Source organism: Neophocaena asiaeorientalis, unplaced genomic scaffold (assembly GCF_003031525.2).
Source record: "Neophocaena asiaeorientalis asiaeorientalis breed wild unplaced genomic scaffold, Neophocaena_asiaeorientalis_V1.1 scaffold515, whole genome shotgun sequence".
Classification (NCBI taxonomy): domain Eukaryota; kingdom Metazoa; phylum Chordata; class Mammalia; order Artiodactyla; family Phocoenidae; genus Neophocaena; species Neophocaena asiaeorientalis.
In genome coordinates, this window is record NW_020175829.1 from 3,542,673 (window position 1) to 3,560,423 (window position 17,751).

The following is a 17,751-nucleotide window of genomic DNA, read 5'->3' on the forward strand; positions in this document are numbered from 1 at the left end:
CACTATGCACCGCCCACACTTAAGGAGTGGGGAGTTATGCTCCCCCTCCTTGATGGCAGCATATGGATATAAACTATTTGGAATGCTTTTGCATGGGAGATTCGTCCCTTCTTCCCATTTATTAATTTTTCAATCATTTATTTATATCAATATGGACTCAGGGAACTTTATTTTATACACTGTTGTAATCCAATAATACTTTATTTGTTTTGCTACTCAGATTGTTCCAGTTTTAGCCATTGAAAGCTCTTCCAGTTAACTCTGCATTTTTACTTTCTAACCCAAAGCTGTTTAGTGTTCAGTTCGGTTTTTATACCATGAGATTTAAAAGCAGGAATGGGATCTACAGTATAATTATTATATTGGCAAAAACTGATTTCTTCAATATTAGATGGCCTCCTTCCCTTTAAATGCCTTAGAGGAATCTTGTTCTCTTTGCACATTAGTAATGATTAAAAATGGAAAATGTCAGCATTTTAGAGGGAGCAGTGTTTGATCTTTCATACATAATTCCAACAGCCAGCTGATAAGAGCAAGCTGGTTTCAGGGCTGAGGCACAGGGTTCAGTCTCTCCAAGGCTGATTAGCATCTACTGTCCAGCCACTAACTATGCCCCACAAGCTGAGCTTGGCACCAGCCAGCTTGGTTTTACAGATGTTGACTCAGTCTAGAAGTAGCTGTCTGGGCACAAGGGCATGCCTTGAAGGTAGTGATTCAGCTCAAGGGCTTCAAAGACAAAGGCTGTCACAGAGCTGGGACACTTGGGGATCCCAAGTCAAGGCCTCAAAAATGTATTGATAGATTATAAATGGAAAGGGCCTTGCTATAGACTGAATGTTAGTGTCCCTCCAAAATTCATATGTTGAAACCTAATCCCTAATGTGATGGTATTTGAAGATGGGGACTTTGGGAGGTAATTAGGTCATGAGGATGGAACCCTCATAAGTGGGATTAGTGCCCTTACAAAAGAGACTGCAGAGAACTCCCTTGCCTCTTCCACCATGTGATGACAGAGGAAGAAGACAGCTGTCTATTAACCAGGAAGTAGGTTCCCACCAGACACTGAATCTGCCAGCACCTTGACCTTGGCCTTCCAGCCTCCAGAACCATGAGAAATAAATTTCTGCTGTTTATAAGCCACCCAGTCTGTGGTATTCTATTATAGCAGCTAGAACAAACTAAGACAGGCCAGTATTGTTTATTTTTCCTATATAACACATCACTCCCAAACTTAGTGACTGAAAACAACAGTCATTTATTATCTCTCATGGTTCCTATGTGTTGGGTATTTGGGAAATATTCAGTGGGGTGGTTCTGGCTTGGAGTCTCTCCTGATTTTCAGTCAAATGGTGGTTGAGGACTGGGGTTGCCTCGAGGGCTTCTTCAGCCACACGTCCACGACCTGGGCTGGGATGATCAAAACCTCTGCGGACTAAAACAGCTGGGGCTCCCAGGTGTCTCCCTCTATCTCTGTGTGGTCTCTCCACATGGTCACTCCAGCATGGCAGCTTCATTGGAGCTGGACTTCTTACATGGTAGCTCAGGGCTACCCCAGGAGAGGGAGAGAACACATGCCGAAGGCATGTTGCTTTTTTCTAACTTAGCCTCAGAAATTTCATGGTCACTTTGCCAATTTATTAGAAGCATGTCACTAGGTTCGGGCCATATCGCCTCCCAGTCCTATGGCCCAGGAAGCGGGGTGACAGCTCCTCCCTGCTATTAGTCCTGGGACAGTGCACCCTGGTGATTTCCCTGCACGCTGACCACACCTTTGTACCGTCCTTGTATTAAACGCTCCGCAAATTACCCCCTTGTGAGCCGCCATCTGTTTCCTGCTCTGACATTGACAGTTACACCCATCACCCTCTTCGAGATGTGGTGATGACTTGCCCAAGTTCCCAGTCAGTGATCTGGGGCTTGGGATACCTAATCCAGAGCCGTTTTGTTTCCACCCTATAGCTACTGCACATGGAAACCGGAATAAATGCCCTGAAATCCTTGATTACTCCCACAGGGTGTTGCTTATATGGAGCTTCACAGTGCTGTGCTGAGCCTGAAGCAAAAGGAAGAATCACTAAGACCACTGGTGTCTTTATCTAAGACTTCGATATTTTGTTTATCCTGGGGTTTTTTTTGGCATCGGTTTTCCTTTTAAGTTTTACCTCATCATACTATTTATCACGATGATGAGTTTTTGTGCCCCAGAGTGCCCTAACTACCCTGCCTGAGTCCCGGCCCTGTCCCCTTACCCCTCCCCATTTTTCTCCCTGCCACTCCACACAGCTGGCCGTGGTCTTCAGAGCCGACTCCAGGAACTGTTTCAGCCCTTCCTCCCTTCCCTTTCCTCAGGTTTCACATTACCTGGTTGATGTCACATCGTTGGATGTTGACAGCTAACATTTGAGTGGTGACAGTTCTTTAATTTGTAACTAAATGGGAAGAGCAGAAGCCCCTTTTGCCATTTGCTTTTAGGTACTAGCCAGGAGTGCCGGGAGTGCCAGGTGTGGGTGTGTGTGTGCTCTTGCTGAGGACAGAGATGGATGAGATGCAGAAGCAGGCTTTCAGGAGCCTACCTTTAGGGTTGGAGACAGACATACTAAAAGTCATGACAAGATATGGTAAGGGCTTTCAGGCATATATATAAAACGTTATGAGTCTAGAGCAGCTAAATCTGTTGCTCAGAGTGTGTGGAAGGAAGGACGCAGAGGAGGGAGGAAAAGAAGGGAGAGAGGGAGGGAGGAGGGAGGAAGGAAGGGTTGGCAGAGGGGAGGAGCAGGCTGGCCGCTGCCAGGGGTCCGATAAAAGTCAGCTAAGAAGGCACCGCAGATAGCTCACCGCTGCGTTGCTTGCTTGCATTTTTCTCTATTGCTTTCCTTATTTAGAACCTCTGGTGTCACTCCACGTAACTGGCAGACTTTTCTCCTTTAGATCTATTCTAAGGCACTAAGAAATGAGCCTCTTTACACTTCCTTTGTCTTCCATCAGAGAAGAGGCTGATGTTCTGTGCCCATGCGCGTCACCACTACCTAATGACAAACACACCAGTACTGGACCCGGCTGTACTTTTCCCTTTGATGCAGGCAGTGAGGGACTACTAAATGGCATTTCATTATGATCTACTGGCTAGATGTTAGTCATGGCATATTTTAGAGTAAGCCCGAAGGGAGCTGAGATAACAATGTCACTCCAAAGTCAAGGATGCCGTTGCAGAAACATGAGCAACCCCCAATCTCCTTCGCAGTTATGGATCTGCCAGCATCTTGCTTTGGCCTGTGCCATCTCACTTTCTGCTGCTAGTAATTTTAAAACCTAAAATATAATTTTGGGGGTGAATGTCCAGGGTTGCTGTCTTTGAAGGAGGATTGATTACCTGGCTGGATAGAGAGAGATCTTTTTAGCCCAGACTTCGTTTCTGACTCATTGTGATAATTGGGCACATCATTTAATCTCTCTTCTTTCCTCCCATCATCACTGTTTGTTTGGAGGTCTTGCCAAATCGTTGCTTTCTTATTCCCAGTATCCCTAAGGCTTAACAGAGGACGTCATTCAATAATCCCTGATATGGAATCAAATATTATTCTCTTTGGGTAGTTCCTAATTATCTTATCTTCTGTTTCTGCTTTATAACTTCACCCTTCCCCTTTCCTCAATCTTATCAATTTCTCTACTCTCTACATTTCAGTTTTTCTCTCTGTTGCAGCTAAGCCACTATCCAGTATAATGCACCATCTTTAATGGTGCCCATTCCTAGCTAGTTTTTGAAATGCAGTTCTGTAGTGTATTTAAACTTATTTCTCTCTTTGTCTAACTATGGCTTTTAAAGTCTGTTAATGTTCTAATATGAAGTCATTCATTCTAATGTAATAATAATATAAAAAACATATCCTACACATGCACTCATAAAATTATCATTAGAAGGAAAGCCCTAGGGATAAAGACAAATAATATCATTGGTATAATTTAATAATATCTACACTTAAGGTTATCCTTTCTGAAGGGCATATATTATAATATTTAATTCCTATACAGGCATACCTCGGACATATTGGGGTTCAGTTCCAGACCACTGCAATAAAGTGAATATTGCAGTAAATTGAGTCATAAAAATTTTTTGGTTTCCCAGTGCATATAAAAGTTACGTTTATACTATACTGTAGTTTATTAACTGTGCAGTAGCACGTGTCTGAAAAACAATGTACAGACCTTAGTTAAAAAATACTTTCTGGGCTTCCCTGGTGGCACAGTGGTTGAGAGTCTGCCTGCCGATGCAGGGGACACGGGTTCGTGCCCCGGTCCCGGAAGATCCCACATGCCGCGGAGCGGCTGGGCCCGTGAGCCATGGCTGCTGAGCCTGCGCGTCCGGAGCCTGTGCTCCGCAACGGGAGAGGCCACAACAGTGAGAGGCCCGCGTACCGCAGAAAAAAAAAACAAAAAAACTTTCTTTGGCTCCCCTGGTGGCGCAGTGGTTAAGAATCCACCTGCCAATGCAGGGGACAGGGCTTCGAGCCCTGGTCGGGGAAGATACCACATGCCGCGGAGCAACTAACCCGTGCGCCACAACTACTGAACCCGCGTGCCTAGAGCCCATGCCCTGCAACAAGAGAAGCCGCCGCAATGAGAAGCCCGCGCACCACAACGAAGAGTAGCCCCCACTCTTGCAACTAGAGAAAGTCCGTGTACAGCAACAAAGACCCAACACAGCCAAAAAAAACCCAGAAAACTTTCTTGCTGAAAAAGGCTAATAATTGTCTGACAATGCAGGGTTGCCACAAACCTTTGATTTGTAAAAAATGCAATATCTGTGAAGTGCAATAAAGTGAAGTGAAATTAAATGAGGTACGTCTATAATAACTCCCAGTGTAGATCACCATTTTACAGGTGAGAGAACTTATGATCAAAGAAGTCATTGAACCAGGGTTTTTGTTTTTATTTTGTTTCTCTATTTTGAAGACACCTATTATTTTGTGAATCCAGCATTCCTTTTTTTTCTGGAAACCGCTTCTCCCTTCCCCATTCATATGGCTGTCATGAGAACAGTCATGGAATGACTGGATCCTATCCTCTGGCCTCGGAGCCTTTTCCCACTAAGTTTGTGGACTGGGGATTATGAGTACATTGGATCAGAGTATTTTTATTTGTCTAAGGGTAACTTGTAAAGCTAAGGCATTACTGGTGGCTGGTTTACCACCACAAAAGCTACAGATGTTGGGAGAAGGCAGCCTGAGACAGAGAGACTGGGAAGTAGCTCCTGACTCCTGTTTTCTGCTCAAGCATTCTGCAAGCCATCCTGATAATAACTTCCCCTTCAGTTCCAGTTCGCTATCAGTCACTTGCAACCCCCAAAAGTCCTAACCTCTATTGACTGCTGGTCGTCTTAACCACATCAAAGGGAGATAATGGATTTGAGTTGAAAGTCACTGACATGTGAGAGTTTCATTCAAAGGCCAAGTTATACTAGACCCCCCAAGGAACTAGTTTAGTTTCTTCCTTCCTGATCTCAAACACATCAGAAAAAGAAAACTTAGGTATTAAAAATAACTACGTTAAGAGAATGGACTTAAGGACGCTGGGAGGGGGAAGGGTAAGCTGGGATGAAGTGAGAGAGTGGCACGGACATATATACACTACCAAACGTAAAATAGATAGCTAGTGGGAAGCAGCTGCATAGCACAGGGAGATCAGCTCGGTGCTTTGTGACCACCTAGAGGGATGGGATAGGGAGGGTGGGAGGGAGGGAGTCGCAAGAGGGAGGAGATATGGGGATATATGTATGTGTATAACTGATTCACTTTGTTACACAGCAGAAACTAACACACCATTGTAAAGCAAGTATACTCCAATAAATATGTTAAAAAATAAATAAAAATAAAAAGGGTTTTGGGAGGCATACCTGATTAGGATATACTACAGAAATCATCTTCAGGAATATTTTACTGAAAGAAAAGTCCTTAAGGTTGTGAACATCTAGAAAGATGAGTTGTATTGATGCTGTCCTTAACTAGTTACCCAGGGAGCTTGTGAGTAACCATTTGTTCCATGGACAGTTGGGAGTAAAGATATTTTATTAATCTGATATCCAGTGTCAGGATTTCACATTACCACAAAATTCTATTGAGCTTAGGGAGCCTTTCTGCAGGTGTTATTAACCTCATTTCGGACTGAAGAAAATTTGGCAGAACATCCTGCAAAGAAAAAGATCGGTAAGAATTTGTCTCGTAGGCTAACTCCCTCTTTTACCAGATACTGTGGGTTATCTAAGTTAATCCAAATGATGACTCTCCCCCACAGAAGAAGGAAATTAAAACTTTAAATCAACCAAAAAAAGAATAATAGCTACGTTAAATGAAATAGTCAAATTCATTCACACAGCAAGTCATCTTGAAAGAAATGGAAAACTAGTTGGTTTTTTTTTTTTAGTTTTCTTTAGTGCCATTGTGGTGGGTCATGTGACCCTTTACTGAAAACTAGTTTTTGGTGGTGGTGGTTAATTACAATGGGCTATATTCAGTCATCTTTATTTCTTAAAGAACTCAATCATACGTCCCATTTCCAACATTTCAACATACCACTCGGGAAAGGGAAAAGGAAGATCTTCTAGAGCAGGTATTGCTAATGTTCTCTGTTCAAGTGATTAACAAAAGAAAAAGTGTACTGTTATATGTAGGGAATACTTAAGGGAATCTTAAGACAGACCCTAGAGTAGAAAGAGATTTCGGATTACATTGTCCCCTTTCTGCTTCAGACGCCGCAGTGTGTAAGCCTTGGCAGACTCCACAAACTTGCACTTGGCTCTCATAATCACGTCATAGGCCCTGTGGGTGACAACGGAGTCCCTCTTTAGGCTGCTTAGAAGTTGGCTATGTGCACCTCTTCAGTCTCAGCAAAATTTTAAAATCCCACCCCTGCCATGTTCATGGATTGAATATGGCTCCGTATCATGTGGCCACCTTGACCTTCAGGCATAACACAGTGACAATTTGCTCTGGGGCTTTGTGAAAGGAAAAATGTCTTACCTAATGAAAAGGATGTCTTAACCCTTCCTAACAATAATTTAAGATCTAAAATATACTGATCAGGGATTGTATTAACATCAGCATGGGAGAGGCTGTCTGGAAAAACATGGAGAAAAACTAAAATGTGTGCAGAGAATGGAGGTGAGCATATGAATAATTTCCAACCAGCATGCTTGGGGACTCTGAGTTAACTCAGAACGTATTTCAAAAGAATCAGTTTGGTTAAACAAATATTAAGCTAATTGTTTCAATGACTAAATTGGTCCATGAAAATAATTTTTCTTCAGACATAGACCTAGTTACTGTCCAGAAACTTTTTCTTCTGTCTAATCCAAATGGCTCTTCCATTGCTCTCACCCATTTTTTTTTTTTTCCCCCTGCGGTACGCGGGCCTCTCACTGTTGTGGCCTCTCCCATTGCGGAGCACAGGCTCCAGACGCGCAGGCTCAGTGGCCATGGCTCACAGGCCCAGCCGCTCCGTGGCATGTGGGATCTTCCCGGACCGGGGCACGAACCCGTATCCCCGGCATCGGCAGGCGGACTCTCAACCACTGCGCCACCAGGGAAGCGCGCTCTCACCCATTTTTAATACTTCGGCTCACAGAGAATGGCTACCTTCTTCTCTTTGTCCTCCAACTCCATCTTCTTGTTATTCCCCTATAGGTTCTAATTTTCATCCTTTAGTTACTCTTACTTAAACAAAACAAAACACGGTTTCCACTGACTTAGTAGATATTTGCCAAACTGGTGAAAATAGCACATGAATATCCCCACCTAGGATTTGGTAGGAATGAAATTCCTTTTCTACCATAGTTTGTGGATTGTTTCGTAAAATAGGATGTTACCCCTCTGTCATCGTGTTTCCCCAGCTCTTTCTGGAGACAGGCCTGGCATGTGTGCAGTTGAGGTTAAGCCATTTGTTTTTCTCTTTTTTTTATTCCTCTCAGGTTTCTTTATACCCTCTCTAAAATTCAGACATCCAAAGAGTCCCAGGGTGGGGAGAAGGACATAGTGGCCAGTGTTTATGACATTTGGGTGCCCTCTCTTCTCATGCTGTCTGTGGTCGGAGGACTGTTTACAAAGTTGGACTATGGTAGGAAGGCCTCCAGGTTAAACAATTAAGAGGCAGCTCCTTCAGAGCTCAGAATTGTCTTAAATATGAAAATATCAAGTTCTGACACCACTAGACAAATGGCTGCTTCATTCTGAGTATTTATAAACTAAATATAGAACTATTTCCTTGAGTCAAAACCCTATATGATGGTCTTATTATTTGGAATAATTTTTTTTTTTTTTTTTGGCGGCACGCGGGCCTCTCACTGCTGTGGCCTCTCCCGTTGCGGAGCACAGGCTCCGTACGCGCAGGGTGAGGAGCCGTGGCTGACGCGCCCAGCCGCTCCGCGTCATTTGGGATCTTCCCGGAACGGAGCACGAACTTGTGTCCCCTGCATCGGCAGGCGGACTCTCAACCACTGCGCCACCAGGGAAGCCCTGGAATAATTTTAATAGTAAAGAAAGCTATGGGTAGTAACCATGTTTTCTGTCAGGCAGAAGTAAAAACATGATTTTTTTTAGGATTTGTAGTGGCCTTGCTCAGCACAGAGATTGGAGAGGGGTGGGAAAACTGAAAGTGGAGATCTTCATATTTCCCACAGTTTTGGACATAAAGGAGAAGCAATTCTCTTCTCATCTAATCAGCAAAGATAAGGTTAACTTATTCCTGCATCTCTAAGTCATTTGTTTAGCCCTGGAAGTTTGATGATGAGCCGTTTTAATAAAGCTTCTCAGCAGGTCCTTCTACCAGAGTATGGAAGTAATCCAGGTATTCGAAGGCGTGAAATGGAATGACTCCATCTTTCAGTGGTGCAGATGGATGTTAAGGTCATGGCCGCGGTTAGCTGGCCCAGGAGTGTGTCCATCCTATATACATTCAGGCTATGTGACAGAGCTCGGCTGAAATCCAGGAGTCCGTGGACTCCACAGTTAGCTTTCTATTAAGGAAAAGCTTACAAGAAACTGGACCAGGATAAAGCAAAGACCAAGGGACAGAAAGAAAGCTTGAATTACATGATTGCAATAGTCTGTGAAATCAGCTTCTCTTTGGAGCTGAAAATGCCTCAAGTTTCTTCCTGAGAGGCACGAGCAATTGCATGAATACTATATTCTCTGACAATTTCCAACATGGCTCCATTTAAGGTTATGTGACAAGTCTGTATGATAAGGTTGTGTGTATTTGGGTATTTTATGCCTGTGGGTAACACTGTCACTTGGCTTTGCAAAACCAAAAATTCCCTGCATGTCCATGGGAGAGGATAATTCAGCATGTGGCCGACCAAGTAAAATGCCATCCCTTATTCTCTATCCTTGCTTCATTCTTTCTCTCACACTTTAATTCACTAAGTTGTAAGTGTCTGAAATCATTCTCGGTGAATAACGCTGGACCACTCGGAAAGTTTGCAGCTGAGAGCTGGACCCTCGTCATCACCAAGCACTTTGTCACTGAGACAGAGTAACCCATGGTTACTGAGCTCAGATCAGTTAAGGGGCAGAGAGCCTCCCCTCCTCACTACTCTATAAAAGAGACCCGCAAAGGGACCCTACCAGCTTCTAGCTCTCAGCCTGGGGGAGCGCGTGGGAAGCAAAGCCCAGACCTGCGGAGCAGAAAGCACCAGCTGCAGAGGCAAGGCCGGCATGGCTCCCACTTTCAAACTTCAGTGTCACTTCATTCTGATCTACCTGATGGCTCTAAGAGGGGAGAGCCGGTACCTGGAGGTGAGCGATTACCCGGTTGACCCATCACACCTTCCTGTGGTGAGTGTCCAGCCTTGGGGGTGGGCAGGCTGCCTCTGCTCTCAGACATGTTTTGGTTAGCTCTTTCTTCCGCATTTACTGTGCCCCCTCTCTCCTCTGGTTTCCCCTGGGTCTTCCTCCCTGCCTCTTCCTCCTTCCCTCTGGTCCCTGGGCATACCCTGGTCTGATGGGAAAGGTCTAAACCTCCCCGTCTTCTCCGGACCCGGGAGACATTGACCCGGTCACTTTATTCTCTTTGCCGCGGGGCAGGGAGGGTGCCTTGCTTCTGGTCCCCCTTCCCCCTCCTTGAACTTTTGCGGACTGACTGATTTTCCTGGCCAGCTGCGGGAAGCTGTGGACTACGACCCTTTCCTACTCTTCAGCGCCAACCTGAAGCGGGAGCTGCCGGGGGAGCAGCTGTACCGCCGCGCTATGCGTGAGTCGGGGCTGCCTGGCTGGCGTCCGTCCGCGGGCAGCGGGGAGGTGGGGATTGTTGAGGACCGCGGGGGGAGCAATTCCCATGGCTAAGGGTCAGTCCGAGGAGTCGCAATGGGGCGAGATGGGGTGACGCACCCGGAGCGCGGGAGCGGGGCGCAGCCGAAGCTGGGAGTCAGGGCGCGAACGGAGAGGGGCTGCCCGGGTGCCGCCGCAGTGGCTGCAACCCGGGACCCCCAATCCCGCTGCCCTCCCCCCCCGCCCCCCAGGGTGCCTGGACATGCTGAGCCTCCAGGGCCAGTTCACCTTCACCGCCGACCGGCCGCAGCTGCACTGCGCTGCCTTCTTCATCGCAGAGCCCGAGGAGTTTATCACCATCCACTACGAACTGGTCTCCATCGACTGTGAGAGCGGGGACTTCCTGAAGGTGAGGCGCCCCCGCCAGGCGCAGCCCCAGCCGCGGGGCAAGGGAGGGGTCATGGCCGGGACGCTGCGCCCTAGCGTGGAGAGCCGGCGACGCTCGTAATTAGATGCTCCGGTGGTGCAGGAGTGGGAGAGGCGCAGTCCGGGACCCCCGCGCAGCGTGTACCTCGCCCCACTCCCAGAAGGGCGAGGGCCTTGGTCTTGCAGTGGTTTAAATTCATCCCTGTGCGCTCTCGGTCCCGGGCGCTTCCAAAGACTAGAACTCGTGGCGCGAACCACTGTGTTGCAATCTGGAGCAGGTGAAAAGGGGTACAAACCAACTAGTACGAGCCCTCGGGTCCGCCGAACCCGAGGTCCTGATTAGAAGGCGACCTCACATGTCTGAGATCTGAGCCCGCCTTGCTCCTGCTGGTCCCTTTCTCTGTGGAGCTGTTTCAGGCTCCCAGACGCTGTCTTCAATGCCTGGGTGACCTGATTTTGGAGCAGAAGGGCACTGGCTGCAGGGAAGGTTGCTGAGAAGGAATCTAGTCTGAGGCAGGTGGGAGGCGCGGAAAAGTCCCCACTCCCAGTTCTCCATGAATCTAACGGGTCAGCTTGGGATGGATGCTGGACTTCTCCAGTCCAGTTAAAATGAATATGATTAAAATCCCAAAGTGGAATTATTTTGGAACCTGTCAAACGCCGTAGAAGAGGACTGATCTGGTGAAATAATTTGTAGCTGGTAATTTTACTAACGTGAACTAGGTTGGACTCATTAAATTGGAGACCTGTGGTGATTTTAAGAGTAAAGTCAATAGACTGACCTTTTGTCCAGCCAACTACAAACTTCAACAAGTGAAGGAAAATATTCCAAACTTGCATACCAGCCATTATCGTCTAAGTGTTAAAGTAGTTCTTGATATTTTAATATGTGGTAAGAGTAAAAAAATGAGGAAAATGGGTGTGTATAACCATCGGCAGGTAGGTAAAGTTGCTGCTCCAGTTTTTCCTCTTGCTATTTTTGAGAAATTTTGTTCATATTTTAATGAGGAAAGAGAAAAACTGAAACCCAAATTATGTTCCTGTGGAATTCTTCTGAAGGTAGGATGTGTGGAAAATATGACCAACACAAAAATGTATATCGTCTGTAGTTTCATTTGCCAAGGTGGCTGAAATGATAAAGTATAAGAAAGTTTATTTACTTTGGAAATTTTAGAGTTTATAAAGGGGAAAAAAGCAATAATTAAATAATAATGCGACTTGCAAACAACCCTCACAGTCAAAATATATACAAATAGAAGGGGGGTGCAGGGGGGTGTGGGCTGTCTATTCCTCACTTATGACCGAAGGCCCGTGGCTGGATAACCTTTTCAACACACCTATGACTTCAGGAGTTGATGAAAGTGATCATCTTTGTCTGTATTTTTTGTTGGAAGGTATTTGATGGTTGGATTCTCAAGGGGGAGAAGTTCCCCAGTTCCCAGGATCACCCTCTCCCCATGACTGAGCGGTACATAGATTTCTGTGAGAGTGGTCTTAGCAGAAGGAGCATCAGATCCTCCCAGAACGTGGCCATGATCTTCTTCCGGGTCCATGAACCAGGAAATGGGTTCACATTAACCATAAAGACAGATCCTAACCTCTTTCGTAAGTGGACTAAATGTCTTCTTAGTTGGAAGGCAGGACTTGGGGGGAGAGAGTGTCAGTTATGCTTTTCAAAGGTAGCATCACTGCACAGACTTAAGAAATTTGAAGTGAGGAAGTATTTGAATGGAAATTCTTTTGTAATTAGAAATGATCTAAAGGATATTTCCAATTCATTATTATGAAAATCAAAGCAGTTTTTAATTTATTTACCAGGCTAGGTAAGATACTAATTTATGATGGCTGGAATTCTATTTTTTCTCCAGTCTTATTCTGATCTCCTGAGCTACTACAATGTATTCAGTGACAAACTTTAATCCCTCCAAGTCATTCCATTGATCTGGATAAGCTTGAGGGATCAGATATGAAATTGCAGTCCTACAGATATTTAGGTGAAGGCTGAAAGACTACATATCTAGGATGTGTAGACAGATTTCATGCCCTGAGCAGAGGGTTGGACCAGAGGACCTCAACATTGCCTTCTGAGTCTGAACCCATTGCTCTAATTTAGTTCATTTCTGGTGGATACACAAATAGGTGCTATAAAGCTGAATAGCCCAGGCCTAAAACACATTATCTTAATCAGAATGAGTTCATTCATCTGTTTATTATTTCTTCCCCATTAAGAGGAAAATGTTTATTAAAAAAATCAGGAAAACATTCATTTTTGGTTGTATACAATAGTATTATTAACACTTCATGTGGTTGAAGAATGGGGCCTACCTAATCTGCCAAAAAATAATGTACTGACTGATCTCCCAAATTTTGTTTTTAAAAAATAAAAAAAAAAGCTTTTTGAAAGAAGCCCCCCAAATTGGCTGTTTCTGAGGACTGGAGCAGAATAACACTAGAGGACAACATGAACTGTTTCTCCTATATCCTGTTTGCTTAGAGATCAGAAACCTTCTAGAATCATCAAGGAATTTCAGTTCTTTTCGAAATTAAGTGTAGTTAAAAATATAAGATGGAAGCAAAAGGTAGTTCTGACATAGTCTGATCAATCAGAAACTTTTGTCCCATAACTGGCCAAAAAAAGTACAAACTCTGATGCTTCTAGAGTGCCACCAGGGAAGCCCCTCAAATTTTGTTTTTAAAAAATAAAAAAAAAAAAGCTTTTTGAAAGAAGCCCCCCAAATTGGCTGTTTCTGAGGACTGGAGCAGAATAACACTAGAGGACAACATGAACTGTTTCTCCTATATCCTGTTTGCTTAGAGATCAGAAACCTTCTAGAATCATCAAGGAATTTCAGTTCTTTTCGAAATTAAGTGTAGTTAAAAATATAAGATGGAAGCAAAAGGTAGTTCTGACATAGTCTGATCAATCAGAAACTTTTGTCCCATAACTGGCCAAAAAAAGTACAAACTCTGATGCTTCTAGTTTCATAGCTAGAAGAATAAATTTATTGTAAGTCTAGTCTTGAGATACAAAACAAAATTTCAGAAAGACTTGGGAGTAGGTAAACATTTTAAATTTACCTATTAGTCAACTTAACACCCAGGAAATATTTATCAGACATAAGCCTGCTTTGTATTTTTCTCAGCCTACTTTGTAACTAGTTTAATGTTTCTCCACTTTATTATCTCAAAAGTAACATGTAGCTCCAAGTTCAGTTAATAAAGGTTTCAGACAGACAGGGTTTGAGTTCTGGCCTTACCTTTAAGCCTTGATTCTTCCAGGCTCCCAGCTTGAACTTGGACCCTAGTTAATGAAGTGTTCCTAGAACTTCTACCAGCTAGTATTGTTTGGTTGGTTATTAATTTATGTCTTGTGAGTGTTATAAACAAGGTGACCCCCTGAGATTACAATCAGAAGTCCCCTTGCAGCCAGGGCCTCCTGACAATGTCCATACATCACTGGTGCTTTTTATTCCCCAGCTCCTTCCTTTCTCCAAATCACCTTTGTGATAAGTACTCTTTTCTGGGCCACAAGCCCCTAGACCATGAATAGGAGCTTAGAATAAGGATGAGATAAATTTCTATAAAAGCCCAGCATACCAAGCAGTGAAAATGTGATTTTGTTTTTCTACAAAGCCTGCAATGTCATCTCCCAGACCCCAAATGGAAGGTTTACTCTGGTCGTGCCACATAAGCATCGCAACTGCAGCTTCTCCATAATTTATCCTGTGGTGATCAAAATATCTGATCTCACCCTGGGACACTTAAATGGTCTGCAATTAAAGGTGAGTTGCTTATTTGCTTCCCAGTCACTCCCTAAGACCTCAGCTTTCTCAGAGCCAAAGTAACTATACAGGGCAGATGTGGTGAACTGGTGTAGTATGTCCTTCTGTTTGGCGGTTAGAACTCACACGAGCCTGCCCCCGCTGCTTTAATAAACTCCTCTTCTATTTCCGTTATACTGCAAGTTGCATACTCAGGTGCCTCTTCTGACTACTTGAATACTTTTCTTGTGATGTTAGAAATGCTTTCAGTTGGCAAAGTTGTGACATATAATTACAATTGAACTCTCTTGTACTTGCCTCTTTTACAAAAATTATCTCCTAGCAGAACCTAGTGTGAGTCATCTACACAGCTGTTTTTCTGATTATTGGAATTTTCTTTTGACATGAAGGAAGTATCTCATTGACAGACTGTGTTATGAAGGAATGCTAAGCGTAGCATAAAATACAAAACTGGATTTTTATATTGCAAAATACAGTAAAGTTTTGAAGCGTTTTTTTGCATTACATTTAATTCCGTACATTTTGCAACAAAACATTAGTTGAGACTCCCCATCAACTTTTTCCCCCATGAACTTCTGTATGGATTTTACGATTAATGCTGAGCATGACCACATTTATTTGCACTGGTAGCTTGTTTCCTTTGAGTCATCCTCATTTCCTTTTATGTTCTCATATGCCTAGGTTAAGACAGCTCATGCATTTGCTGGCATCAAAGATAGTCATACTTCCTAATCAGAAAGATTGCAGTGAAAACCAAATAAATAGGATTAGGGCTGAGAAAAGCAGTAAATCCAATTTCATTTAAGCCCTAAATTCATAGGCCAGTGCCTATTTTTTAAAGTTGAACCTTAGTGGAAGAATAATCCTTTGATAAAGGCCAGGATAAGTGGATGTCTTTTTTTTTTTTTTTTTTTTTTTTGTGGTACACGGGCCTCTCACTGTTGTGGCCTCTCCCGTTGTGGAGCACAGGCTCCGGACGCTCAGGCTCAGTGGCCACAGCTCACGTGCCTAGCCACTCTGCAGCATGTGGGATCTTCCCGGACCGGGGCACGAACCCGTGACCCCTGCATCAGCAGGCAGACTCTCAACCACTGCGCCACCAGGGAAGCGCAAGTGGATGTCTTTGGTTTAGCCTTATAGGCTTGAGATTTTTTGTATGTCATTCTTGATGTTTAATATAGAAGATGGCAAGTGTGATAGATTGAGAGATCTGCACTTTAGTTATCTTTGGCTACGAGGAGTATACTTGGTGCTTACCACTTAAAAAAATGTGAAGTCTGCAGTGTTCTAGGTATCTATTGCTTTACAAAATATTCTTTGAGTGCTTACCATGTACAAGGCATTCTTCTAGATGCAGGAAATTAGCAACGAACAAAACAGGTCCTACTCACATAGAACCTGTATTCTAGTGGGATGAGACAGGCAAAAGTATAATGTATTTCAAATAGTGGTGAGTGCCCTACAGAAAATGAAGCAGAGTGGTGGCTGGGGACAAGGGGGTAGAGTGAGGGGCAGGCAGCTACTTGAGATGAGATGGTCAAGAAAGAAATCTTTTGAGAAGGAGACATTTAAAGTGAGATTTCAGTGATAGGTAAGAAGGAGCCAGCAGCTACAGGAAGAGCTGGGAACAGAGCAACAGTAGTGCAGAGGCTCAGAGGCAGGAATGGGCTTGCTGAGTTCTAGAAATGGAAAGAAGGAAAAGTAGAAGGGGAGTGGTATCATACAGCATCAGGCAGACAGGCAGGGCCAGGGGGTGGACAGCCCAGCAGGTAATATTACAGAGTTTGAGTTTATTTTCAGTGGGAAACCACCGAAGGGGTTCAGGCAGGAAAGTGACATAATCCATTTGATTATGCTCAGGAGGGGTGAGAGTGATTGGGAATTGCTGGCCTCATGACCAAAGTAATTGACAAAGTCCACGATGGGAAGGAGACAGTTACCTAAAGGTCATTCTGGCTTCCATGAATGATGATGAATGGGCTGTAGGGGCCAGGGTGGTGCAGCAGTGCACCTAAAAGGCCATTGTCATAGTCTAGGCAAGAGATGAGAGTGACTTGGTCCAGGGAGATAGAACCTCAACAAAGAATTCTCGGGGGTTACTGTTGAGGAGCTGAACCCCAGAGGTCCCTACACAACTCAGCTTCTGCCGTTGTTTATAAGAACAGCTGAGAGGTTTTGAAAGAGGAGAGGAAAGTCACTGAACGCCAAAAAGTATGTGCTCCCAACCTCCTTGTTTCTTGGTTTTGTTCCCTTCATTTTAGCTTCCATTTCTTCCCAACTTCTTATTTCCCATTTCTCTCTCCTGAGCCTGGCTTTTCCCCTTCACCTCCTCCTGTGAAATTTGGAACCTATAGAACCAGGTGGAATGTTTAGTCTAAGACATGTTTCCCCTGGACACCCTCTACTCAAGGGAAAGGCAATTACATTTTTTTCCCTTTACCTCTATATGGCTTATTCAACTCTTCATACAAGAAAATGAGCCCTGTACACAGTGGGGCTAACTAACCCTCTATTTCATCATTGATGAAATTACGTGTAAGATACCTAAGCATAGAACCCAGAACAGAGTAGGTGCTTTAAATATATATACCCACACCTGCTTCCTTTCATTAGTCAAAGAGTTGCTGTTGTATTATTTTCTATTGGTTGTTTAGTTCCAGTTGCATTTCAATATCTTCCAAATGTTGGACTGTGTGCGCTTATGTATGTGTGTGTTTTACATTCTCTGTTTTAGATTTTGGTCCCTATGTAGCATGGTCTATCTGTTTAGCTTCTAAGCACCTTGCCACATTCCGCTAGATCTCTTGATGGCTATGTCTCATGAAGAAGAGGATCACAGGCAAAACTGGCTGTATAATTTGTGGGGGGACAGTACAAAATGAAAATACAGGGGCCTTATTTTAAAATTATTAGGAATTTCAAAATGGTGACAGCAGAGCATTAAGCCAAGTACTAGGCCTTGTAAATGTGAGCCCTGTGGGCACGGGTGGCACGATCACAAGGCCAGCCCTGATCACGGGAAATGGGTGGCCCAAACTGTGACATTTGGGGCTGAGAGGGGGTCTGCTTTGTTTGCGTGGGAAAGTGAAGCACAGGAATTGCTGTGGATGACACAGTGTGGAAAAGATGAAGGGAAGCAGAAAAAGGTGGTTACAGTACATCACACAAAGTCTTGACTACATACTTATTTTGAGTAGCTTGAAATAAGTTTATTTTAAATCTTTTTTTTTTTTTTTTTTTTTTTTTTTGGGGTGCCCGGGCCTCTCCCTTTTGCGGCCTCTCCCGTT

At 44.1% G+C, this 17,751-nt stretch overlaps 1 protein-coding gene across 2 annotated transcripts in view; it reads left to right on the plus strand.

Moving 5' to 3' along the window:
- CRHBP (corticotropin releasing hormone binding protein) overlaps nt 1-17,751 on the plus strand; it is a 102,400-nt gene that overhangs the window by 78,437 nt on the left and 6,212 nt on the right. For both annotated transcript variants that reach the window (XM_024732799.1, XM_024732800.1), the window contains 5 exons: nt 9,415-9,785; nt 10,146-10,239; nt 10,508-10,665; nt 12,077-12,287; nt 14,316-14,464. In XM_024732799.1, coding sequence (XP_024588567.1) covers nt 9,705-9,785; nt 10,146-10,239; nt 10,508-10,665; nt 12,077-12,287; nt 14,316-14,464 — 693 coding nt within the window. In that variant the 5' untranslated portion in view covers nt 9,415-9,704. The remainder of the gene's footprint in view (nt 1-9,414; nt 9,786-10,145; nt 10,240-10,507; nt 10,666-12,076; nt 12,288-14,315; nt 14,465-17,751) is intronic.